General features: G+C 38.6%; 1 protein-coding gene across 1 annotated transcript in view; it reads left to right on the plus strand.

Moving 5' to 3' along the window:
• Window positions 1-505: 505 nt before the first annotated feature.
• Window positions 506-27,025, plus strand: part of SHPRH (SNF2 histone linker PHD RING helicase) — a 52,480-nt gene continuing 25,960 nt past the window's right edge. Inside the window, exons 1-13 of the mRNA XM_009908815.2 lie at window positions 506-1,173; window positions 1,535-1,664; window positions 10,148-10,366; window positions 10,667-10,745; window positions 11,535-11,685; window positions 12,774-12,879; window positions 13,381-13,637; window positions 13,969-14,664; window positions 18,420-18,671; window positions 19,812-19,890; window positions 21,840-22,003; window positions 22,091-22,347; window positions 24,994-25,115. Coding sequence (XP_009907117.2) covers window positions 532-1,173; window positions 1,535-1,664; window positions 10,148-10,366; window positions 10,667-10,745; window positions 11,535-11,685; window positions 12,774-12,879; window positions 13,381-13,637; window positions 13,969-14,664; window positions 18,420-18,671; window positions 19,812-19,890; window positions 21,840-22,003; window positions 22,091-22,347; window positions 24,994-25,115 — 3,154 coding nt within the window. The 5' untranslated portion in view covers window positions 506-531. The remainder of the gene's footprint in view (window positions 1,174-1,534; window positions 1,665-10,147; window positions 10,367-10,666; window positions 10,746-11,534; window positions 11,686-12,773; window positions 12,880-13,380; window positions 13,638-13,968; window positions 14,665-18,419; window positions 18,672-19,811; window positions 19,891-21,839; window positions 22,004-22,090; window positions 22,348-24,993; window positions 25,116-27,025) is intronic.

Below are 27,025 nucleotides of genomic sequence, written 5' to 3' on the forward strand. Positions count from 1 at the left end.
ACCATGTTTTATGTACTGTCAGACTCAGACTAGCCCTGTGTCAAGTTTACTTGAAGTTTCATCTCAGTGTAGACTTTGAAAGGAAGGGTGTTGTATGTGCTTGTTTTCCTCACACCTGCCCCAAAATCTCCTGTACTTCCTGCCCTTTAGTTTGTGGAGTTTATTTTGCCATCTCTTTTCACTTCCACTTTTCAGGAATTTTTCTGGTTATCATTTTATAGGTGTCCCACAAGATTCTGAGTAATAACTGAAATGTAGCATTTTTATGAATCTTTGTGGCTGTCTGGTGAAATGGATATGATGGAGTACAAGGCAGATGCTTCATATCCAGCTTTGTGTAACAGCACAGGGACAGGGGAGGCTCTGTAAAACTAAGACTCTTTTGAACAGTTAATTTTCTTAATGCATATGTCTGTGTCCAAAACTTTTGCAGTGAAATTTTGGTGTGGGCATTTGATTTTGTAATACTTACTGCTGACTGACTTTATTTCATCTCGCAGGGACTGAAAATAGTGTTGAGAAAGCAACATAATGAGTAGTCGTCGGAAATGTGCACCTCCATCAAAACTGGATGAGGAGAAGAAGAAAAAGCTCTGCTGGGATATGCATGAAGACCGGAGAAATGAGATGATAACATTAGATGATGAATTGAGTAATGAGGGCCATGTTCCGGGTCCAAGCTCTTCTTCTGCATCCTTTATTGTTATAAATGATGATAGCACTGATGAAGATCTCCTTCAAAAAGAAGGCAGTGGTTTAAAATCTGTCAAGTTTTTGACAGTTAATGATGAAGAGGACTCTTACTCTGCTTTGGCTCCTGTGTCAGTACAGCTAAATATTACAGTCTTGCCGTACCGTGCAGATGGGTCTTGGAAAGCCTTGTTGGGAGAATTTGCCCTTCATCTTCCATCTGAGCAAATTCTAACTGATGGACTCCATGAAAGGGGCTTTACTTTAACGAGAGGAGATTCTGATGATCAGCTGCAGGTCTGTGTTCATGAAAAAAGTGAAGAAGAATACAGTAATGAAACAAAAGAATACATGGGTTCTTATGAACAATGTATTTTGGTGGAACCAACTTTAGGTGGCGAAATATTGGAAGGCTTGAGATGGCTGCAAAAGAAAAAGATAATTGGACTTTATCAAAGGCCTAGAGAGGCTCAAGCTTTAAAGGTATGGGTTCATGTATTTGTTATGCTTTTTAAAAGTTACTTTTTGTTTGGAAATACACAAGCCTCTGAACAATGAAGTCTGTCAGCTACTGTGTATTTTTATAATGCAATGAAAACAAGTAGTTTCCACATGCTTTTTGTAAATGTGATTTACTGTTGCACTGTGACTAATACACTACCCAAAGAAATCACAGAAGTTTTTAGCTGCAATATACAATACCATCTATGTGGTGATTTTAGTGTATTTCTTGTGTCTGTTTACATCTGCTAATTTTCAGAGCCTTGTTTCTTTCATACCTTTCTGTTTATAATATTCTTTTCATTCTAACAACTTAATGAATAACTGTGTAACCATTTCACAGGTTGGAATTTATCTTCTGGAAGCTGGGCTAAGTAAACCAGAGTTTCTCAGCGATGGAGGTGGAAGGCCGAAAAAAGCTAATCAGCTGATTCAAAAACTCATGGAAAAGTTTTATAGTTTTTTAATTCCAGGTAAAGTGATTCAGTTTAATGCTGATGAATTCATTATTTTTTTTTTGCTAATATTTGGTTTGGTATTTTTAAATGTAAGGGAAAATAAGAAATTATTCCTACCATCTAGAGTAACTTTCAAGGTAATATTAACTAATTCTCTCCATATTATTATCTGATTAAGTATTAATCATATGTTAATCAGTTTTGGTCAAATTACAGGTAGAATATTCCTTATCTAGAGATAAGCCCCTGAGGCACATAAAAGTTTGAGTTCTTACCTTTTGTGAGTAAATACAATTTTCACTGATTTGTCTGGGTTGTTTGAACAGGGCTGCAGTAGCTTGTCCAAGTTACACAGGAGCTATTTAAAAGAACCAGGATTTCAGTTTTGAAAGCCTTTCTTCCTAATTTGGTGCTTAACACACAACTATAGCAGTAGAATTTATTTGATTTATACTGTAAAGCAGTTATGATGTAAACTACTACAAAATGCACTTTTATGACGGTTTTAAGAACATATCACCGCAATTTATAATACAAACGTTGTTACCATTTGGGAGCTGAAGATGTATTTACCACATTATACTCAGTACTTACACAGATTTTTAAGGTGATCAATGATCACTTTATAGTGTGATGACTTAGGAAACTTAAAAAACACCCATTGTCTTGTTCTTGAGTGTAGGTTATATTCATAATGTTAGTTGAAGACTGACTTGGAAACAGTGACTGTCATATACTGGGTTTCAGTGATTTTGCTGAAGCAATAGGAGATTAGAACCTCCTGTATAACTACTTAAATTCATAAGGCAGAGTTAATTAGAAGTTAGGCAGCTTGCTGCAGAAAAAGTAAAAGGAAGAGCTAATAGAATAAATTCTGTACATTCATGCCTTCTGCAAAGAACTAATGTGCAACTGCTAGAAAAGACTTGAGATGCATGAAGAGAAGGGCCAGTAGAAGTATGTGGGGAAGGGAAGAGACAAGAAGTCATACTTCAAAAATCTGAAGTAATTCGGCTGAAGCAAATTTGTCAGTTTAGCTTTAAAAACACAATAAAGCAGATCCAAAAGGGAAGCCTGGAGAGTAAACAGTTTAAGATATGGAAATGTATAATAATAATTTTTAAATGTATTAGGAAAATATATTTTCATAAATGCATTAGCAGCAGAATTCATAGAGTTGACATCACTAAAGCATATGAAAGAGTGCTCAAATATGGTAATGCTACAGCAGGAAGCACAGTTTTCTGAGCATCTTCTCACTGGGGAAAGTGATTGTTTATGGACAAAGTGAACAATGATTTTTTATTAATTTTTTTAAATTATTTTTTTGAGATCAATAATAATTTTCTGCTGGAACACAGAGCATTTATTCTCAGTACACTCAAAGACAGACTTTTATGGCCTGTGTGGTTCAGTGTATGTTACAAGTGATACCCAGCAATATAGCTTCTGAAAGGGAAGACATCCCCCTCAAAGTTACTGGAGCAAGAATGTGGACCTGAGTGACTGGGTTGTTACCCCTTCACCTTACTTTTTCAGAAGGCATGTGGCTGTCTCAGGTTCATAAGACCTTTGTTGCCAACTGTTAATGTTTTTGACTGTTGTTCAGTATATACATTTTGATATAGCATAAAACAAAAGTATAGTACTGGGTTTATGCTAATGAATGCCATCTAAATGATGTAAGCAAACCAGAGGCTGTGGAAATAGAAATAAACCTTAACGTACTTGTACCATGAATATCCTTGTGGATGGTTTTGAGACATTGTGGAAAGAGCCATAGAATTAATAAGTTGGAAAAGACTTCAGAGATCATCAAGTCCAACCTATTACCTAATACCTAACACCTCCTGAGTAACTCAACCATGGCTTCAAGTGGCACATCCAGTCTTTTTTTGAACACCACCAGGGATGGTGACTCCACCACTTCCCTGGGCAGCCCATTCCAGTGGCCAATTACTCTTTTTGTGAAGAACTTTCTCCTCACCTCCAGCCTAAACTTCCCCTGGCACAGCTTGAGACTGTGTCTTCTTGTTCTGGTGCAGGTTGCCTAGGAGAAGAGACCAACCCCCACATGTGTACAAGCTCCTTTCAAGTAGTTGTAGAGGTCTTCCCTGAGCCTCCACTTCTCCAGGCTAAACAACCCCAGCTCCCTTAGCCTCTCCTCATAGGGCTTATGCTCCAAACCCCTCACCAGCTTTGTTGCCCTTCTCTGGGACGCATTTGACCAACTCAGCATCTTTCTTGAATTGAGGGGCCCGGGGCCCTTCTCTGGACACAATACTCAAGGTGTAGCCTAACCAGTGATGAGTACAGGGGCAGACCAACTTCCCTGCTCCTGCTGGCCACACTATTTCTGATGCAGGCCAGGATGCCATTGGCCTTCTTGGCCACCTGTGCACACTGCTGGCTCATGTTCAGCCTACTGTCAGCCAGTACCCTCAGGTCCCTTTCTGCCTGGCTGCTCTCCAGCCACTCTGTCCCCAGCCTGTAGTACTGCATGGGGTGGTTGTGGCCAATGTGTAGAACCCAGCACTTGGACTTGTTAAATGCCATTATGTGGGACTCTGCCCATCTGTCCAGCCTCTCAAAGTCCCTCTGCAGAGCTCTCCTACCCTCTAATAGATAAACACCTCCCCCCAACTTGGTGTCGTCTGCAAACTTACTAATGGTGGACTCAATCCCCTCATCCAGATTATCAATAAAGATACTGAACAGGATCCGGCCCAGCACTGATCCCTGGGGCACACCACTAGTGACTTGGCTGCCAGCTGGATGTGGCACCATTCACCACCACTCTCTGGGCTCAGCCATCCAGCCAGTTCCTAACTCAGCACAGAGTGCTGCTGTCCAAGCCATGGCCTGACAGCTTGGCCAGGAGTTTGCTCTGGGGGATGGTGTCAAAGGCCTTGCTGAGGTCCAGGCAGACTACATCCACAGCCTTCCCCATATCCACCAGCGGTCACCTGATCATAAAAGGAGATCAGGTTGGTCAGGCAGGACCTGCCCTTCCTAAATCCATGCTGTCTGGGCCTGATCCCTTGTCCATCCTGGATGTGTGCTGTGATTGCCCCCAAGATGACCTGTTCCATAATCCTTCCTGGCACTGAGGTCAGGCTGACAGGCCTGTTGTTTAAAGGTTCCTCCATCCAACCCTTCTTGTGGATGAGCCTCACACTGGCCAGTTTCCAGTCATCTGGAACCTCTTTGGTGAGCCAGGACTGGTGGTAAATGATGAAGAGAGGCTTGGCCACCTCATCAGCCAGCTCTCTCAGCACCCTAGGATGGATGCCATCTGGTCCCATGGACTTGTGAGAATCCAAGTGGCTCAGCAAGTCCCTAACTACTTCTTCATGGATTTCAGGGGGATTATACTGCTCCCTGACCCCTCTACCAGTTTGAGGCCAGTTATCCTGAAGTCCTTCTGCCTTACTGTTGAAAATGGAGGCAAAGAAGGTATTTAGTACCTCAGCCTTTTCCTCATTTTTAGTTACAATGTTCCCCTCCAGGTCCAGTGAAGAGTGGAGGTTCTTCTTGCCTCACTTCTCAGCATTAATATATTTATTAAAATGGTTTTTATTGTCTTTCACAGCAGAGGCCAGCTTAAGTTCTAACTGGGCTTTTGTCTCTCTAATTTTTCTCCAACATGATCTAACAACATCCTTAAGTGTATCACGAGTTGCCTCCCCCCCTTTCCAAAGGCAATACATCCTCTTTTTTCCCCTTAATTCCTTCAGGAGCTGCTTGCCCATCCAGGCTGGTCACCTTCCCCGCCAGCTCATCTTTCAGCACATGGGCACAGTCTGTTTCTGTGCTTTCAAGAGCTCCTGTTTGAAGTAGGTCCAACCATCCTGGACCCCTTTGTTCTTAAGGGCTGCTGCCCAGGGTACTCTCCGAATTAGTTGCTTGAGCAAGCTGAAGTTTGCCCTCTGGAAGTCCAAAGTAAGGGTTCTGTTATTGCTCTTCCTTATTTCCCTGCATATTGAAAACTCCACTACCTCATGGTTGCTGCATCCTAGACAGCCTCCTACCATCACATCTCCCACCAGCCCTTCTCTATTTGAGAATAGCAGGTCAAGCGGGGCTTGACCCTGGGTAGGCTCACATAACAGCTGTGTCAAGAAGGTGTCCTTCATACACTCTAAGAACCTTCTGGACTGCCTCCTTTCTGCTGAGTTAAGTTCCCAGCAGCTGACAGGTTAATGTCGCCCACAAGGACAAGGTCTGGTGATTTTGAGACAGCCTCCAGCTGCTTACAGAATAATTCATCAACCTCTTCATCCTGGTTGGGTGGTCTATAACTGACTCCAACCAGGATGTCAGTTTTGTTAGCCTTCCTTCTGATTTTAACCCACAGGCATTCAATTCTTTCATCCTCTACCTCAGTTTCTGAGGCATCAAGAGGTTCCTTAATGTACAGGGCCACCCCTCCTCCTCTTCTCCCTTGCCTGTCTTTCCTAAAGAGCTTGTAACCATCCAGTGCAGTACTCCAATTGCGTGAATCGTCTCACCATGTTTCTGTAATGGCAACAACATCATCGTTTTCCTGGTGAACCAAGGCTCCCATTTCCTCTTGTTTGTTACCCATACTGTGTGCAGAATTCCATCTTAAGTTAAACCAAATATACAATAGGTGCCAAAGAGTTGCAAAATATTTAATATGCAGAAGCTTCATGATTTGCAAATGTTAATTGGAGAGTTAACCAATTTTATGAGACATTTGTTTACAAAGATGGATTTTTATTCATTTTAATAAATAGTTTTATAATAGCTTGTATATTTTATTTGCTGTGCAATGTTACGTGTTATGTCTTGTTGCTTCAGCGAACACACATGCATAAATCACTTGTAGAGCCAGCTATCTGCTTTCTCAGTATGGAAAAAAACCATAGTATTTACACATTTATCTTAATAAAATAAAAAAAAGAAGAAGAAAATATCTGTTTAACTGCTGGGTTTTGGTGTTTGTTTGTTTTTTTCTAGTGAATGCTGAGTTCACAGTGTTTTGGTGTTTGTTTTCTCATGGTGTCTTGTTGTGTGCCATATGTTCCATGACATGGAGCATATGGCATACTGATGGCATGTCAAGAGCATGTACCGTACACCATTTTCATTCAACTTTTGTTCAAAGAGGATTTTTTTCTATGGTATTTTTAATGCTAAATGTAAAGCAACAAGTTTTCCACTAATCTAGAATAAAGGGAAGGAAGATTCATTTTCTTTGATGTAGGTGTTCTCATACTGCAATTTGGACACTGCGTGTTGTAGTTTTAGGCTATGCCTTTAAAAATTTTTCACAGATCTTGAACAGAAAGTAGTAGAATAGAAATAAATCACTATTAGGTGTAAAAAGGAAAATAATGATAATTCTAAATAATGCTATTGGAAAGATACAGGACTTAAACTAGTTGTACCAAAACAACTTCTGTTTCTTCCTGCCTCTTTTCTCTGGGAGATGCTAACTTGCTTGTGCTTGACCTTGTCTGCATTGTTTTGGCCAAGTCTAACATCTCTCTGCTCCTTGTTCCTTTTTTTTTCATATGGGGGGGTAGGAGGCGGCAGGGAGGGAGAAACTGTTAGCTTTCCCTGGTCTTTGGGGAATCCTTGTGCTGTTCACTAATTGTAGATACCTGTAAATATTGTAAATACTGTATATTTTCTCCATATGCATTGTATTCTGCTGTAGACTGTAGTTTTGCTTGTAAATACAGTTTTCATTGGCTTCCAACTGAGCTGGACTGGCAAATTTAAATTTTGGGGGTGGGGTGGTTCAACCCACCACACTGCACTACAGCTAAAATGGAAAGGTTCTAATGCAGATGCAGTAGCCAAAATTCAGTTCAGTCACTGAAGGAATTAAGTAGAATACTTGATTATAAAGCATCAGAAAATTGTTATAGTACAATAGCATCTGTTTCTCAGAGGTAAGAAATACTGAGGCGAAAGCTTTGTAATTGAATTACGTGTTTAAGTGGCTGAAAACATAATTAAATATTCATGGATTCATAGAATGGTTTGGTTTGGAAGGGACCTTAAAGAGAATCTAATTCTGATCCCTGTGGCCTTGGCAGGGACGCCTTCCACTTGACCAGATTGCTCAAGGCCTTGTCTAACCTGGCCTTGAACACTACCAGGGAGGGGGCATCCATGACCTTCCTGGGCAACCTGTTCCAGTGTCTCAGCACCCTCACTGTAAAGCATTTCTTCCTAATATCTAGTCTAAGTCTGCCCGCTTGAGCTTCAACCTATCATTGTTTAATAAGTAACAGAGAAGTAAACTTCCTTAGCATCCTTTTAAATATCCCTATGGTGCATGGAACCATTTAATAAGAAAAAAAAAAATCTCTGAGAGAATGAAAAAAATGAGAAAGGGATGGGCAAAACCTATCCAGTTGTGTGAAAAATATTCTATTTGAAGCATATTGTGATCTTTGCTCCTGTGTAAAATTCTGGATGAATTTCTAATAGAGAAGTCAATTTAGTATGCTTTGAAATGTGAGCTGTAGAACCTATTACTTTAGCAAGTATGATGGTAAGTGTCACTACAGATTGTTAAGGGTTGTTCTCAAACCAGGACATAGATCAACTTAATTGTTCAAATTTATACTCTGTAATTACTCTTAATTTCTCAATTCTTTCCATGAAGTGAGAAATGTGTGTGAGGGGGTCCCTTCGTACAATTTGTGTAGTATGTATAGTTGTATAAGCCCTACGAGGAGAGGCTGAGGGAGCTGGGGTTGCTTAGCCTGGAGAAGAGGAGACTCAGGGGTGACCTTATTACTATCTACAACTACCTGAAGGGAGGTTGTAGACAGATGGATGTTGGTCTCTTCTCCCAGGCGGCCAGTACCAGAACAAGAGGACACAGTCTCAGGCTGGGCCAGGGGAGGTTCAGGCTGGATGTTAGGAAAAAGTTCTATACAGAAAGAGTGATTGCCCATTGGAATGGGCTGCCTGGGGAGGTGGTGGAGTCGCCATCACTGGAGGTTTTCAGGAGAAGACTTGATGGGGTGCTTGGTGCTGTGGGTTAGTTGTTTGGGTGGTGTTGGATTGGTTGATGGGTTGGACGCGATGATCTTGAAGGTCTCTTCCAACCTGGTTTATTCTATGTATGCTCTGCTTGGTGCTTTATGTTTAGCTGGAACATTAATAACCCCATATGTGCACTCTGGTTGCCTTCTTTACATGTACAGTTTTTATGAATTTATAGAAACTTCATGTTTTTCAGAATTTTCCCTTGTGAAGCACTGGAATTGTTCTATTGACTAAAAAGGTTTAGGGGAGGGCACTGATGACTGTCACACGAAAGGCGCATAACTTCCTGCTGTTTGTTTTGGAAACCATTCTTCACCTTCACATTCATTTGAATGAAAGAAAGCTTTTGTTTACTATGGAATAAAGTCCTAATAGTCTCCAAACACTATTTTGAGGTAGACCTATCTGGCATTTGTGCCAAGTACGTCTCTTTTTTAGCAGGAGGCATTATAATTTAATTGTCCCTGCCATTAGATGGTTTTTCTTTTTATCAGTGTATTAGACTTTTGAATATACCTTACGGTCACTGTGTGCTGAAAATGCTGGAATGAACTTGCTTCTAAATTTGGGTTGCTTTGTTGGTTTGGTTTTTTTGGTTGGTTGGTTTTTCTAGAGAATAATTCTCCAAGAGGACTTTATCTCCACTACCAGCTAAGGCTAGCATCTTCCTTTGAACTGTAGAATTGTACATCTGGTGCTGATGTTTCTAATTTTAGGCCGTGAAGTCTTCTTCCTCATCAGTTTCCTACCTTTGAATTTTTCATGATATTTTTTTGTTTTACACTGCTTTGAAGTCTGTGGAAAAATACATAAGCACAAGGCCTTCTCTTCTAGAGGGTAGAAAGGAAGGCTAGACCTTCTGTCCTAGAGGGTACATGTCTTAAGAAGGAATTTTAATTTCTAAAGTGTGACTTGTCTGAGTTTTGCAATGATGCAAGTGATGAGAAGTTAGCGTTGTCCTACTGCTACAATTTTCTTATCCAGATGGATAAGGTCACTGAAGAGAATCTCCTGGGTTCTTTTTAATCAAGAAGGGCTTTGTTTAATGAAAAACGTACAAATCCTTGGCAACCCACTGTGTTTTTTCCCTTTCTGTAAGATCACTGAGCCATGTTAAAACTTAAAATGTGAATTATTTGTGATTCCATATCAGTGGAAATATTTAGTAGAAGGCCTTATTTAATAAAGTCTGGTCATTCTATCCCTATATTATAAAGGAAGAGGTTTGGTGGTTGTATATACTTCTGTGATTGCCATAGCATGTTGATCTCAACTTTTAGGGAAGTAGTGCTCATTGTTTCCTGCTGCTGCCAGCTGAGTCAGGTGCAGTCATGACACACATTTCAATGGTGTTTTGCTTTGTTTGCTTTCATGTATTAACTAAATATGTTGCAGTAAAATTTACTGAAACGTTGACCAAAATTTACTGTTAACATGTGTCTTGGATGGCTTGGTATATGCAGATGAGCTGGAGGAAGATGAGGAAGAATCTGACATGGAACTAGAGCGACAAAATATTGAAGAGCTTTATGACTTTGTAAGGCATACCCATCAGCAGGATATCCACTTACTGAGAGAGGATGTGCAGCATCCTGCATTAATTCCTATTCTGAGGCCATACCAAAGTGAGGCTGTGAACTGGATGCTTCACCAAGAGAACCACACAAACACTCCATGTGATGGCAAGTATATGAATCTGGAACACTTGCATAATTGAGGATAGTGATATTGTATTGTCAGCAGTAATGTTTTCTTGCTATTTGAGTAGAACCTTTGTTAATTATTTCATTACCAATTTTATAAAAGCTGCTGTTTGGGTAGTACACTAAGTGAGGAACTAAACTTTGCTGAAGAGCAGTTGATGTATCTTGCTGGTCATGAAGCACTGCTTTTTGTCTATAAATGTCACAATAAGGCAGTTCTAAGTAGTGTGCTGTTCATAGCAAAACCTCATAATAGTAACATCAACTCTTTCTCCATAGAAAATGCACTGCACTTCTTATGGAGGGAGGTCAGCGCTCTGGATGGAGTAAAAATCTACTATAATCCATTCACTGGCTGGTAAGTTTTTACAGTCATCTCTTTCTGAGAGTACTTCAAGTTGTACTTTTTGAAAGCCTTACTGGCATCTTTTACGTGCAGGGCAGAAAATAGTCCATAACTGTCACTTTTCCATTAGCAACTAGAGTTAAAACAGTGTTATCTTTAAATTAAGAAAGAAAGAAAGTTAAAAAAGGGCAAACTAGAATATTTGATGCACAGGTAAGTACCTAAATCCTTAAATCTTAAAGGTTTGATTTTTGTCTTGTTTTAAAAATTGTAGTGCAAATTTGTGCTTTAAAGATTAACATTTTAAAAACTGAGAGCATTGGAGGCTTCAACCTTCTGGTCCAGTGTTTTTAAAATTTAAAGGAAGGAGGCTTTTTATTAATGTTGGGTGTTGCAGTACTAGTCACGTTGCATTTTTCTCATTAATTGGTTAGAATAGAACCTTCTGATAGTGAGTTTGCCTTTTTTTAAATTAATCTATATAGCTTTCAGATCTTTAACATGTAAGTATAAACCCTTTTTTTGCTTGACTCTAATGTAATGATGTGCTAAAGTTAGCAAGGCCTGTTAGGAGGGGAAAAAATGCAAAACCATCTACATCTGGCGTGGGTATTCTTTGCGAGGCTTTGTATACCCAAAAAGCTTGCTAGCTTTTGTCAAGCTCAGTTTATCTAATAAAAGATAATGTCTCACCTTACAGACTTTTGCTTGCTGAGGCTGTGCTGTGTATCCCTGAACACGTTCTTTGTTACACCGTTCTGTAGTTACTGACTTTCATTTGCCAATGTACTTGGATTTTAGTATTATCCGTGAATATCCGAGTGCTGGACCTCAGTGGCCTGGAGGTATTTTGGCAGATGAGATGGGTCTTGGAAAAACAGTGGAAGTGTTGGCTCTCATTCTGACTCATACCCGACCAGACATTAAACAAGATGATCTGATGTTACCTGAGGTAAGAAAACCAGGTTAAGATTTAGTATGAAGAAAATACTTTTTCAGAATTAATGGAAATGCACTTCTTCTCTTGAGTTTATTGCTTTCTGCTTTATAGAAGTCCGGATTTAAAGATGGATTAAAGTACAGTGGAAATTTTTGCTTTGTGTGATACTTGGTAGCATAGATAATGGAATAGTTTGCAAGAGAAATAATTGATAGTTTGCCATTGTTAGAGGATGTTAGTAGGCAACCATGCTGTTAATAGGCTTTTGGTAGTTGACATGCACTACAGCATTTACAAATATATAATTCAGTATACTATGTTGGAAATCGTTCTCCACTTCACTGTATGGATGAGTATCAAACATCCATTAGAGATGCAGTCCATGCTAAACTAGGGATGATTTAAACTCAGTGAATGAATGAAGATTTCTGTTCCCCCTCTATTTCAGATAAGGGCTGATTTAGCAGCAATTTTCTATCTTTTTACTTTCCTTTTCATGTATCCTGAGGAAATGTAGCACATTAATTAAAACCAAACATTTTCTCTAAAGGGAAAGAATCTTTATCCTTACGTAAACTCATACCATTTCTGTGGGTTCCATCCTTTTGAATTCATGGCAGTCTGTTTCAAAAAATATCTGTACATAATGATCTTGTATTTTATCAGTTGCTTCTAATTTTATCAGTTAAAAAGACCCTATTCTCAGAGAATATGTTTCTTCTTGAATGTATCAGAGGGTCAGCATAAGGAGTGTAAGAGAAAAGTATTAACACTAAAGCATCTGGACATCAACTGGCCGCAATAGCTTTTGGACTATAGCACATAGCTTTATGGTGCGCTGAAGTTATGAAACATTCAGATGTGAGTATCTGGGACAGACATCTTAGCTGATATTTTCAGATCTTTGGGAACAGAATTATATGATGTTTGCCTGTGGTTAAAAGGCAGTATTCCAGTCATTCAGAAGGCACTTCATCATCTGTATTTGTCTCATCTTCAAATATAAAATGTCGGATGTGCTGAAAAAAAAGAAGTTAATGAAGTTCAGAATTACTGTGAAGAGACATGAGCTAATAACTATTAAATGTTGTCTGCACTAGGGTAAACTCGTAAACTACTTTGTTCCACCTCAACCTTTAGAAGGAAATAAAAAGAAAATACCAAGGGAAATGGAGCTTAAATTGAAGGAAAAAATACAATATCCCAGTAAGTATTTCTGATAACTTTTTTCAGTGCATTTTTCTTTTCTCATATGTCTTATTTTGGCCACTGATCCTAACTTCAAGGCTACTCTTTAGCAGAATGAAGTGATTATTTTGGTGAGCACTGTGATACAGAATTGTATGCTGCAAAGAAGTGATAGACATTTTAAAGCTTCCAGATCAGTGCTCTGTCCCACAGAGCTCCATGTAACTAAAGGTCATTGTAAGACAGTTTATGCATTCAGCCGAAATACACTGCGGTTTTCAAGCTCAGTGAGAAAATTGAGTAACTTATTTCTAGTGCTACTCAATATTGTCTTAGAATCACTGAAAAATTGTGATTTTTAAGGGTGCCTCAAGTAAAGTATTGTCAAAACTGCTGCCTGGTTTTTTAAATGTATTTTTTAGATGAACACAGTGTTTAGAGTTCCCTTGATAGGTGTTCTCTGAGGTAACTTCCACTTTGTGAGCTGTAAAGTCTTTTTTGCTTTGATTCTATGTATAGGCTTACGAGTAATGATATTAGCAGCTGTAAAGGAAATGAATGTGAAGAAAGGAGCATCCATTATTGCAATATTTAAATACATCAGTGCTATATATAGGTATGACATACAGAGAAATAGACGACTTCTCAAAAGGACTCTAGAAAAACTAATTGCAGAGCAAGTAGTAGAGCAAGTCAGAGGACATGGTCTGGCTGGATCTTTCAAGCTGGGGAAAAATTACAAGGAACAGAAGAGGAGAGAAAAAAACAAAGAGAAGGTAAAACACTTCAAAAATGTTGGAAACACTTGACTTAGTGCTGTGTTGTCTGCATGCACTATTTCAGTGATACGGGCTTATTGACAAAATTGACAAAAACTACAGCATTTTCCTTAATGAACAAAGAAGCTAAAGCATAAACATCAAATGTGGGGTTAAAGTATTAACTACATCTATCCTAGATCTTTTAAAATAATGTGCAGGCTGGCAGATCTGGAGTTGTGTTTTAAATGCTGGTAAACATAAACTAAATCTTGATATGTTTGTGCATTAAAGGAAAAAAAAAAGGTGCAGAGAAAGTCTGACATTATTTGTTAATTTTACTTTGTAGATAGCAAGGACTTCAGAAAGCATTCAGAAGAAGCAGCTGAATGATGCTAAAACCCAAACCAAAGAATCAAGAAATAGTGATGTCGCTTCTGAAAATGTCTTAAAAACCCCGTTACGGGTGGATATCACCATGGAAGAACATGATTATTGTACAACTAGCAAAAGTAACAACAAATCTGAATTGAATCATGAGAACTCTGTAAAAGATGATAATGTTCAGCAGGAAGCTGCGGTCTCAAGGTCTCCTGATTCGCATGGCAGCCTTCTTGTCTCCAGTGACACGAGCAGTCAGGTCAATTTTGGTGTTTCTAAAACTACAGCTGATGTCTGTCAGGAAGTCCCACATGACCAGTCCTCACGTTCCCAAGAACATGCCAGTAGTAGTGTACAACATAGCAGTTCTGTATTTCCATTTAACACCTCTGAGTATCGTTTTGAATGCATCTGTGGTGAGCTTGGATTGGCTGACTATAAAGCTCGTGTGCAGTGCCTGAAATGTTACTTATGGCAGCATGCAGAATGTGTAAACTACAAAGAAGAAAACCTAAAGATCAAGCCTTTCTACTGTCCCCATTGTCTTGTGGCAATGAAACCAGTTCCTACAGGAGCAACTCTGATAATTTCTCCAAGTTCTATTTGTCATCAGTGGGTAGATGAGATCAACAGGCATGTAAGATCATCATCTCTTCGAGTTCTGGTAAGGTTACATGGTTTCATAATCTGGAGAGTTTTGTCAAGACGTGAGGCTTCCTGTCTGACACTGCATCACACAGATTTGGAGGTTTCTTTGTCCTTTGTCTCAGCATTCTACATTGCTGGCTATTGGACATGTACTTTGGTACCACATGGTGTGATTGTCTGTGTCTTAGACTGCCTGTATTTGGTTCCTCATTTGTTCCTTACTAGCCAGTCACTAGGAGGTGATGTGGGGGACTAGATATTTTCGTGAAACGGAAGCAAATTTTGACCAGTTGCAGCGAGTGATTTATGAGAGGGAAGGCTGTTTGGGTTTTTGTTTGTGTGGAGTTTTTGTCATTTTGTTTTTTGAAAAAAATTAACCGTGGAACTTAGAAAGGCCTGACTATAGGTGTTTTGGCAGTGTCAAGTCTCGCTGTACATGTGCACCCAAGCAGCTCTCCCATGTTTCATAGCTTCTCATTTCATTGTAGATAAAAACAAATGTTTCAGAAGTAGAGACTGTACTTTTGAATTTCTGGTTCTCAGGCTTTATGAAAGAAGTCTTGGGCTTGTTGACTTGCTGGAACGAGTCCAGAGAAGAGCAACAAAGTTGGTGAGGGGTTTGGAACACAAGCCCTACGAGGAGAGGCTGAGGGAGCTGGGTTTGCTTAGCCTGGAGAAGAGGAGACTCAGGGGTGACCTTATTACTCTCTACAACTACCTGAAGGGAGGTTGTAGACAGATGGATGTTGGTCTCTTCTCCCAGGCAAGCAGTACCAGAACAAGAGGACACAGTCTCAGGCTGGGCCAGGGGAGGTTCAGGCTGGATGTTAGGAAAAAGTTCTATACAGAAAGAGTGATTGCCCATTGGAATGGGCTGCCTGGGGAGGTGGTGGAGTCGCCATCACTGGAGGTTTTCAGGAGAAGACTTGATGGGGTGCTTGGTGCCCTGGGTTAGTTCTTTAGGTGGTGTTGGATTGGTTGATGTGTTGGACGCGATGATCTTGAAGGTCTCTTCCAACCTGGTTTATTCTATGTATTCTATGTATGTATTCTTTGATGTTTACTAAGAATAACACAGTTACAACTTAGGCATTGTCTCTATAACATCCATCATATTTCATGGGATGTTGCCTATCTGCAGACCTTGTATTTTCCTTTTACTTGATTTCTAAATAGTTCCATCACTAAAACAAAACTTAATTCTACACATAATTAGACTGTGGTTATACAGGATTTTTTAAAATATAGTTCTCACACAATTCAAGATTAGTTGTTGTCTCCTATTTGACATAGTCGTGTCCTTCATATTTTTGGTAGACAAGAACATTTGTAATGGTAAAGTACTTTGAGAACCCTTGTTTTAAATGACAGTAGTAGTTGATTGATAAAGAGCAGAAACTTTATATTCAGGAACATATCACCTTTAGCTGTCCTGCATAAATGTCCAATATATAAATGAATTGTAGGCATCCACTAAGCCATTTGTATGAGTATCAGTAATACAACAATGAAAGATGTACAACTTGCACACCTTTTGTGGCACTCAGTCCAAGGTAAATACCAGCTTTTAAAACTGTCAGGCGTAAATTTACATTGTAGCAGTAAAATAGCTTAAATGCTTAATGTCAGTACATTAAACTGTGTGTAAATTTCCATTCTAAGACACTATTTTTGAGGTTTTTTTTTCCCCTGCTGATTGTAAGTCATCCAGACTTGCTTTCCATGTTGGTTCAAAATGAAAATTTGTTGTTTGTTTGTTTGGTTCATTTTATTTTCTGTAAAGTTAAAAATAGTGCAGGTGTTTCAAAGAACCAGTTTCTCATGTTAACTGGTTTTGCATTGCATATGAAGGGTGACTTTTATTTTTCCACTGATTTACAACTCATGGGAAATTCTAGTGGTTTTATGTCATAGAAGAAGAAATTAATATTTACCAGTAGGTCTTGCTTTGTGGCAGGTTGTCTTCTTTCTTGCTGCTGTGAAAACAACAAATCCTTGGCCAAGTTCTAAACTGTTCATAAATACTTGGAAGAGATTATTAGACTTGAACAGCTATTTTTTCTTCTAACCAATTGCTTCAGTAAGCATGCTCTTTTTAAAAGATAAATAAAAATCTTGCTCACTTCTCCCTCTTTAGTTCATGTGCACTGACTTGGTTGCACAGTCTTTTGTAAAGGAAGGTTATTACTGGCAGAAAAAGTACAATGACTGTGAAATCATGGGTTGATCGTCAAGGGGTAAAAAGAGGGGGGGAAATCAACTGAGGTTTTATAGTCACCTTAATTTTGGTATTTTTAACTATTAGTTGGTGAATTAAGGGTACATTAAAGTTTGTGATGATATGAGGGATTGAAAAGATTGTGATTTTTCTCAAATGGTAAAAATGTTTGAAGATAGTTGCAGATAAGAATGGACTGCCTTGGTAAGTGTTCATGATTTATCATGAACTTGCAGGATGAGAGAGGAATAGAAAGATGCTAGCTGTTTGAAGATGAGACTAGAATATAGATTTTTTTTTTTTCCTAAAAAAGACAGAGATGATGTTGTATCTTTCATATGAAAGCCCTACCTATTTTAATGTTGTGACTAATATTAATAGTTCAGTGATATGATGATACCTGATGATAGCATTTGTGAAGTAATCAGTGAATGCCTGTGAATTTAAATTAGATTCCTTAGGTAAACTGAGTGCAAGAGAAAAAGTTTGTATGAGAAAGAAAAGAGGAGGATTGATATACAGCTCTTGTAATCATTACTTTCAGTAGCTAAGAATCCTGGATATTAGAAAATGCTCATTATAAAAATATTATATTGTGTTATACCACAAGTTAGTCGAAATTTTAACTTGTTTTGATATTGTAAGTATAATAAGACTCATAATATGCACTGTATTATCTTTAGATACAGAATGCTGCTGCAGGGAAGCATATAGTAAAATGTTTGATTTAGCTTGCCAATCTTTTTATTTGTACTGCTGTATGTTTCTGAGGGATTATGCTTAAAGTGATAAGGAGGATAAGAAAAATATTTCTGATATTAGAACAAATACCAATATGAAAGGTTTATAATAATATTCTGTGGGTGTACAGGAATTGTTTCTTACTAAGATAGTCTTTCTGTTTCATGAGTCTCTGTAAAAGTCCTTTCTTGTAGATAAAATAATACCCAGAGTATAATTTCTGTTTTTTAGAAATGTTTTGCCCTGTACATCTTTCTTTGCTGAATGCTTGGGGCAGTAGGGAGAAAGGTAATAAACCAGTGGTAAAGAGGAGGACAGGACACATAACACTGACATGACGTTTTTCTGTACAACATTAAAGAATACTTAATCATAAACCTTTTACAACAAATAGCTTATAGCAAATACTTAAATCATCTTTTTTTTTTCCCCTTTGCAAAGTTATGAATACTGAGACATTGATGCAAATTTCTTTTTTTTATATATAGATTGCATTTATTACCTGTGTTACTTGCATGGATTTCCTGCTATGCTATTCAGGAGGAGACTTGATAGGGTGCTTGGTTGCATGGTTTAGTTGGTTGGGTGGTGTTGGATGATAGGCTGGACATGATCTTGAAGGTCTCTTCCAACCTGGTTTATTCTATTCTATTCCTACTATGTGATGCAGGTTCTACAGATTATTTCATGTTATATGAGGAAGTGTTCTAAAAGTATGCACATATTAAGCTGTACTGGTATTTTTGTATTTTTACTGGTGTCTCTTAATAGTATTCTTTTGCTGTTGTGCTATCAATTTCGAATCTGTGTAGGTGTATCAAGGTGTGAAGAAGCATGGCTTTTTGCAGCCACACATGTTGGCAGAGCAGGATGTGGTCATTACCACATACGACGTCCTCCGCACTGAGCTGAACTATGTAGATATACCCCACAGTAACAGCAAAGACGGGCGCCGTTTCAGGAACCAGAAGCGGTACATGGCCATCCCAAGCCCCTTAGTGGCAGTGGAATGGTGGAGGATCTGCCTTGATGAAGCACAAATGGTTGAGTGCACTACTGCAAAGGTATGACATTCCCAGTCGTGCATTATTTAACTTGAAAAGGCTTTAGCAAGCTTATTGTAAATGATATAATAGACTCCCCTTCTCCCTCTCTTAACGTTAAGTACAGTCATTTTTTCTTTAGAAGTGAATTTTCTGATGGAGGTATTTACTGTTAAATGGTTCTCTTGTTGGAATTTTGGCAAACTGTGAAGTATATCCGGCTGAAAAAATACTTACAATCTACACTGACAGTTTAAGGAACTAGTTCACCATTTTGTATATGGTGTTTGATAGTTTCTAACAAGACACTAGTCTATTCAGAGGTATAGATATATCCTTTGGGTCTAGGAGCTAAAGTAGTCATCAGCATGTCTGTAGACTCTAGGGCTTTAGTCTGCATAAGGAGATTATTTTAATTAGTATTTTTCCAGTCTTTTTTTCCCCAAAGCAAAAGTAGTGCTTATATGTCTTAAATGCTTTTGTTATTTTACATACAGTTTTCTATTGCTAAATACTTGCCTTTTCCAAACCCTTAATGCACTTGATTAGTTGGAACTGTGTGTGACTTTTATCAGCTTTCATTTAACTTCAAAAATACAAACCTTTCGAATATGTTGTACCAATGGTGCTTACAGGTCTTCTAATCTTACAAATTGAAAAGATATTCAGACTTAAAAGATACTCAGACCACAAGCCCTATGAGGAGAAGCTGAGGGAGCTGGGATTGTTTAGCCTGGAGAAGAGGAGGCTCAGGGGTGACATCATTGCTCTCTACAACTACCTGAAAGGTGGTTGTAGCCAGGAAGGGGTTGGTCTCTTCTCTCTAGCAACCAGCACCAGAACAAGGGGGGACAGTCTCAAGCTGCACCAGGGGAAGCTTAGGCTCGAGGTGAGGAGAAAGTTCTTCACAGGAGAGAGTCATTCGTCATTGGAATGGGCTGCCCAGGGAGGTGGTGGAGGTGTTCAAGAAGGGATTGGACATGGCACTTGGTGCCATGGTCTATTCATGAGGTCTGTGGTGACAGGTTGGACTCGATGATCTTTGAGGTCTCTTCCAACCTTAGTGATACTGTGATACTTCTTAAAAATAGGTCCTTGTGTTTTCAAACTGTTTCACCCTGTTTTTCCTTTCCTACCACTGATTCTGTCTTTGTTCATTAGGCTGCTGAAATGGCACTCCGTTTAAGTGGAATCAATCGCTGGTGTGTTAGTGGCACTCCTGTGCAACGAGGACTGGAAGGTGAGATTTGGAGGGATTTTGTAGCAATGTTGTCTGTGTTTGTTCTATGTGTTGATAGTTAGGTTTGAAGCAGTTAAAATGTCTGCAAGTTTTGCAGTGACTTTGTAAGCCATAAACTTTAACCATGTTATAAAGCCATCAATAAATGTATCAATGTGAAAATCACAGAACTGAAATCTTATCTCCTCAAATTAAGCTAAACACTTTTTGGAATAGAGGAGCTTTATGTCCGACAGTTGACTCCAAGTCTGCTCTTCAGTGTTCACTTAGCTGCATGCAAGTATTAACCCTTCTCTAGTGCACCTAAAGATAGTCTACTCTGGCTACAGCATCCTTCTAACTGTCAAATACAGCAATCAGGCTGTATTTGTTTTATGCATAGCCCTGTATGGATTACTGTGGGCATAAAGTGCCATGATTATGAGTTCTAAAAATGGTACTAAAGCTTACTGAACTCCTATTAAGTCCTTATGTAAGTGCATAATGAATTGAGATGCATGGTGTAGGGAGCTGTATTTTAGCAGGTGTCATTTATCTTGTCTCTTTTGTGAGGTGCTCAGGTTCTGTAGGCAGGCTTCAGGCAAAGATAGGAAAAAAGAAAAAGAACTGATTTCTTTTCTCTTTAATTGATTTAGAAATATGTGCTACACATGGAAACAATGAGTTTGAAAGTGAAAAATCAGTGTGTTTATGTGTATTTGTGAACTGTTGTTCAAATACTAAACTATCATTAAATATTGTAGATTAAATTCATTATGTAATTATGAATTATATAATGATGCAACCTGATCTAGCTGAGGATGCCCCTGCTTACTGCAGAGGGGGGTGGACTAGATGACCTTTGGAGGTCCTTTCCAACCCAGACCATTCTATGATTCCATGAATTGAATTTATAAATGCACTTACTAGTTGTGAGAATACGTAGTTAATAAAATAAGCACTATAGGAGAAAGTGCTTGATTTGACCATCATGATTAACTTGTTCAAGTTTTTGTGTGATAATGTTGATTTAATACAAATCCAAAATGTCATGTTGCCCATAATACATGTTGACCAGGCACTCAGGAGGCTATACTGAAGAAACCTGCTTATTAATCTGAATACGTGCTGCTGCTGCTGTAAGAAAATGGCATAGAACCTCTGGGTAAACAACTGCTTGCTGCATAGAAATGATTCCCAGGATTTTTCTTCCTTTGATCTGTATTTGGAGAATGTCTTACGGCTTTCAGCTGAATACCAAAGTTACCATAAAGAACAGAAGAGAAGAATAAAGAATGTAGCCACTAGATCTTAAAGAACTGTGCATAAGATACAACCATGTATTTCTGTTTCTACATTGTCCACATGCAGTATTTAAATGTGCTTCTGTATTTCTCCACTAAGACTAGATACAAGCTTGAAGCGAGTACATCTTTAAATTCCAACCCCCAAAATGATGGGTTTCTGAGTTGGATACAATTAGCAATCAACAACAAAAATGTGTTCTGTTAATTTCTTCTGCTGTAGTAGAAAGTGAAAGCTCCTTTTAGGTTGGTGGGCAACAGACAGTTGGTACACAGCAGGCTGTGAAGTAATGTTACGGAGCAATATTGTTTTACAAAACCTGGCAAACCCAGGTAACCATGTGCAATCATGGTTTTTTGCCTCTCACCCTCTGCTAGGAGTAGGCTTAAATTAATCTTTCTGTTCTGCTAAACTTGAAATGAGTTTCTCATAAATAGTTATATTTCAGCAAGTTCTATGCAAACCAACAACTAGCTAAAGAAGAGAACCCCCACCTTCCCCCACCCAACCCGCTGCATCGAATTAGCTATTTTGGTGAGGGAATGACTGTAAAATGAGTGGAAAAGGTTACCTTTCTCTGAAAGTTAATTCTTTTTTTTTTTTTCTGAGATAGATGAAATTGTAAAACACAAACATTGTACTAAACTAATTTCTTGTCTTTACAGATCTGTATGGATTAGTCCTTTTCCTTGGAGTCGATCCTTACTGGGTCAAACATTGGTGGGACCAGCTTTTATATCGACCTTACTGTAGGAAAAATCCTCAGCCTCTCTACAGTCTAATTGCCAAGATAATGTGGAGATCAGCAAAGAAGGATGTGATTGACCAAGTAAATGAGAGTTTTGGGGTTTAAAATTACTAAGCAACATTTATCAACAGATTTATTTGCAAATTCTTTTTTTTTTTTTAATTGCAGATTCAAATCCCCCCTCAGACAGAAAATGTACACTGGCTTCACTTTTCTCCTGTGGAGAGACACTTCTATCATCGCCAGCATGAGGTGTGCTGCCAAGATGCATTGGCAAAACTCAGGAAGATTTCAGACTGGACTCTTAAGCTTAGTAGCCTAGATAGAAGGACTGTGACTTCTATTCTGTACCCTTTGCTGCGGCTGAGGCAGGCCTGCTGTCATCCACAAGCTGTTCGAGGAGAGTTCTTGCCATTACAGAAAAGGTGAATTTCTGTCACTTTCTAAATGGCTTTCTTTATTCAAAGCAAAACTCTAATTGTCCTAACAGGGGAAGATCTAGTACAGTTCTCAAACAAGACTAGTTTTATACTTTAGTTAAACATGTAACTATGCCACACTAAGCTGTCTGACCTAAGAAGCTACATAGGATGTAGTAAGGCGTTTAGTGCAGTTTTTCTGGTAAAGAACACTGAATACTATGTTGCTATGAGATAGTTGTTTCTGAAGTAGTATTTTAACCATACCATGCTGATGTATACCAGGGTGTTGCAGGATAACAAACTGAGTGTGAAACAGTTTTAAATAAGCCTACTGATTTTCTTTTGTCTCTTAAAAATCCTCATGTTTATGAATGAGAACAACAGTCAAAATGATTAAACAGAATGGGAATAAGTCTTTAATTCAAAGAAAATGTAGACTTTGTAAATGTAGAAATGTAGATCCAAATTTGAAGGCTATTGAAATGCCTTTTGGTTTTTTTGTTTGTTTTTTTTTCCCCTGCTTTCAAAATAGTTTTCCTCACAAATACCCTGCAAATACCAGCTTGGTCTCTGTCATTGTTAGACCAAAAGCATGTTGCTAGTGCTCTTCGCAAAATATGGTTGCTACATTGTTGGGTCAGTTAGAAGATGTGAAAGAATGTGCAATTTCTATTCCAGACTCTTAGAACACTGGGTTGGGTTTTTTTAAACTGCAGGTAGGGAAGATCTTAAACTTTTAACACTAATTGTGTTATTTCTACAGTTTCCTGGTGGTGCTCATCCATTCTATTTAGTCTCTTTCTGTCCCTTTATGAAGTTTTGTGTCCTAGTCTTTCCCCTTTCTTGTACAGGGCACCCAGAGCTCCTAAGCAGCTGTAACTGACTTTGCACCTGCTTCAGCAGGGACCAATGGCAGGCACTGTGCTGCAGCACTTTCTAACAGTCTGCTAGTGTGAAAGCAAGGACTCAAACATGGAAGAAATCATTATTCCCTCTGGCCCATACAAGATTATTTGCATTAAAATGACCCAGTGAAATACAAATGAAACATGTTAACTGAGCTGAGTATGCTGAGGACAGCTTAGTACTGTGTTGATTTGGATGGAATAGTTGCAGAGTAACTGTGGTTGCTTCTGGCTTCCTGAGGTCAGTGGTTTCATCCTGGTGGTGTCTGGTTTTGGTCATATGTAGGAGTATAATGATGAAATTCTGCGCTAGGAACTTCAACGAATAAGAGAAATTTACTGAAACAAAGTTGATGCTGGAGCATATGGTTAACAGGAACTGACCTGAAACAGGAATGAGTTTGGAGCACATTCTTTGCTAGATTTAATTTTGTTTTTTTTTCTTTTTCCCACTTGGGCAGTGAAGGCAGTAAATGAAAACATCTACTCAGCAAAAATACAGCCTTACCAGGGAGTTTCCTAGGCTCCCCTAGGTAGACTGAGTAAACCTCCTCACTTTTTTTTTTTGGTCTAAACTGGTAATCCTAGGCTGTGTATGAAATTGCATGCTTTATATATATATCATTTGCTTTTATGTTTTTTTATTGTTGTTTGTTTATTTATTGGGGTTTTTGTCTTTTAACTGCTAATGGCTTTGAAAATGAAAGGTAAGTAGTAATAGCAGAAGTATTGGAGTATGAGTGGCAAGTACTATATGTGTTTGCAGTACTTTGCAAAATTCAGCTAACTATAAATAACGTTGATTTAAAGCCTGCTCTAGTGTGCAGTGTATACCCAAGGAACAGTTTCTGCAAATGGAACTGTTGCAAGGAGAATACCAGCATACATTGGGCTTAGACTGTTCAGAAGTTATTTCACCTCTGCTCCACAGCAGTAAACATGAAATAATAAATGCTTCTCCAGAAGGTGAATGAGGCTGATGAGCAGAGATTCAGGAAGAGGATGGGTCTGGTCTCACAATTGGTCAAAGAAGCAGCCTCTGCTCAAGTGTTGTAGACTGTTGCCACTCTTGCTTGGATTCTTTACTGCTTGGCCTTACTCCAAGCTATCTTTCATGCTTTATTCTGTTGTTTCTTATCTTGCTTCTTCTTCTTACCTCTCTGTTTCCTGTATTTTTATATTGAACTAATTCTCTTCTGACTAAATTGCTCTCATGAATTACAAATGTTACAAACAAATGTAAGAAAGCATAAAATCATACTTGTTAATCTTCACTGTCCTCAATTCACACATTTTCATCTTTACCTTGACAGCTCATGTATTTTCAATGTTTGAATTGGTAGCAAAGGGGATAAATGTAGTCTTTTGTACCTGTTTTAATTTGAACAGCTTGTATCAAAATGAAATCTATTTTTGCCTGTTTCCAGTTCACCACTGTAACAGATGGAACAAAGTATTTTGCCTTGTGAAAGATTTTTCCCCAATCCTAATTTTCCTCTCATTTCTTACTTCTTTTTATTTTTAGAAGGTGTCAACCTCTTGACATACTGAAGTCAGGGTAAAGCTCTAGCTGGGGGGAAACCTGACAACCGGGGTTAATTTAATAAGTAACTAAATCTCAATTAAACATTTGCACAGTGTGTTGGATGTACGTAACAATCTTCCATGTTCCACAGGATGACAGTTTTCATTCTGTAGTACTGTGGGCTTGCTTCAAATCTGAGCCATTTGGTCTCCATTTCAGCACCATGACCATGGAGGAACTGTTAACCTCTCTGCAGAAAAAATGTCGAACTGAATGCGAGGAAGCTCACCGACAGTTGGTGTGTGCTCTTAATGGCTTAGCTGGTATCCATATCATTAAAGGTAAGACTGGATGGTTACAGCATACTCTTTACACTTTTTAGTAGACTAATTAGGGTTTAGATGCCACCATATAAAACCTTATTTATTTATTTATTTTTATAATTCAGGGGAAAAGCCATAGTGTGTAACAAAAGCATTCATTCTAGGTGAGGGAGAAAAGAATTGGTGTTGTTTGGTGCATCTTTGACAAGTATTTTGGCTATTTTGTTTTGTATTCTTTCTTGATTCTATCATCTATTTGTACTGTGAGGATAAAATAAGTCATCTTGTGTAACTGTACTTAATCTGGTTTTGCTTTACCAGTAGTACTTTCTGGGCTTCCTTTGAGGTCCCTGCTGTGCAAACTGCTGCTTTGACTGTGGAATCCCTTCGCTGCTGCCTGCTATACATCTCTGTCAGTGTAGTTTTTGTCTTATTTAGGAGGAGATAAAGCTTTGAATGGCACTAAACAAAATAATAATAAATGAAAATTATTGAGTCGTGAATGTGGAAGAAAATGCCTCTTTGTCAAGCAATAAGTTTTCTGAAGTTGACAAACTGCTTGAATTTTTCCAGCTCATACTGAAGTCTATTTTCAAAGCAGAGAACAAGCAAACTGCCTGTTCTGTTTTTAACTTGCCTATTGAAAGACTAGACTGTAGTTAGTATGTTTGAAATGCGTTGTGATGACTGCAGGGTGGAGATCTAGTTTTTCAGATAGAATTAAGTGCTTAAAAAGACTTCTGTACAGATGAAATACTTCTGAAATACACTGATAGCAAAGACAATGTCTGGCCTTTCTTGAAAAGCAGGCTGGCAAAAATTGCATCTGGTGAGGGTGTTAAAAACAGCAACCAGGTTTTAGGCAGAGTTCTGGTCAATAACTTCCAGTTTCCCTAGCCTTACTGTTGCACTCACTACACAAGCAAGGAGGAAGCACACCTTATATAGATACTAATAGGAAATGAATGTGTTTATAATTGAGATCTTACAGGTCTTATTGTTACCAGTGGGGAAAAAAGTAATAATCACTTTGACTTGTTTCTACTGTGTTTTCATGCTTTTATGTACACCTTTCCACTGTCCTTCTGGGTCCTGAGGTCAGTGGTTTCATCCTGGGGTATCTGCGATGGGTAGTTGTATACCACCTGGAGTTCTTTGTCAGGAGGAATGAGATGTTTGTGGTGACAGTTTTTTCTTTCTTACTCGAGGATCCAATTAGGGTCATTTTTATGTTTGCTAGCACACTTTCACACTTTCTTTCATTCGTCTGCACTCCATGTTAACACCAAATTTAGTGTACGTGATGCCGTTTATGAATGTTACATACTATTTCTTTGTTCTCTTTGTTGTCCCTAAAACCAGTTTTGTCCAGCTGTAGGTCTGCATTTCTGTGGGTGAGTTGTTTGTAGCCATGTCTTCCTTATTCACTGCCAAGCCTGTGCACCATTTTTTAGCATCCCATGGCTGTACTCTACACTGCATCCTATATGTTTACTGTTCAAGGCCTCTGCTATTATTACTAGGCCTGTATTTCTCTATATCATTGTGTTAGTTGTAAATATCTCATTCTACATGGAATAACTGCTTGTTACTGCTATCTGCAGAAAGCTGTCATTGTACCACACTAAGATAAACAAAAGTTTAAAGAAAAAACCAAAACCACCAACAAAAAACACAAGGGAAAAAAATCATCCACAGATATTTAGTGAAGTAGAGAAATTGCTGTCACAGCTAAGCCAAGTCCAGACAGGTCAAGAAGAATTCAAAGGAGACCTGACATGCCTCAAGCTTGAGGCCGTGCAGTTTCAGCACATAGCTTTTGGCTGTTGCTACCAATGACAATACTCTATTGCAGGCATACACACTTACAACTGGCAACTGTTTCAATGCAAGAAGCAGCAAATCTTGTTGAAATAGGGTTGTTACAC

The sequence above is a fragment of the Dryobates pubescens genome, chromosome 6, assembly GCF_014839835.1.
Source record: "Dryobates pubescens isolate bDryPub1 chromosome 6, bDryPub1.pri, whole genome shotgun sequence".
Lineage (NCBI taxonomy): Eukaryota > Metazoa > Chordata > Aves > Piciformes > Picidae > Dryobates > Dryobates pubescens.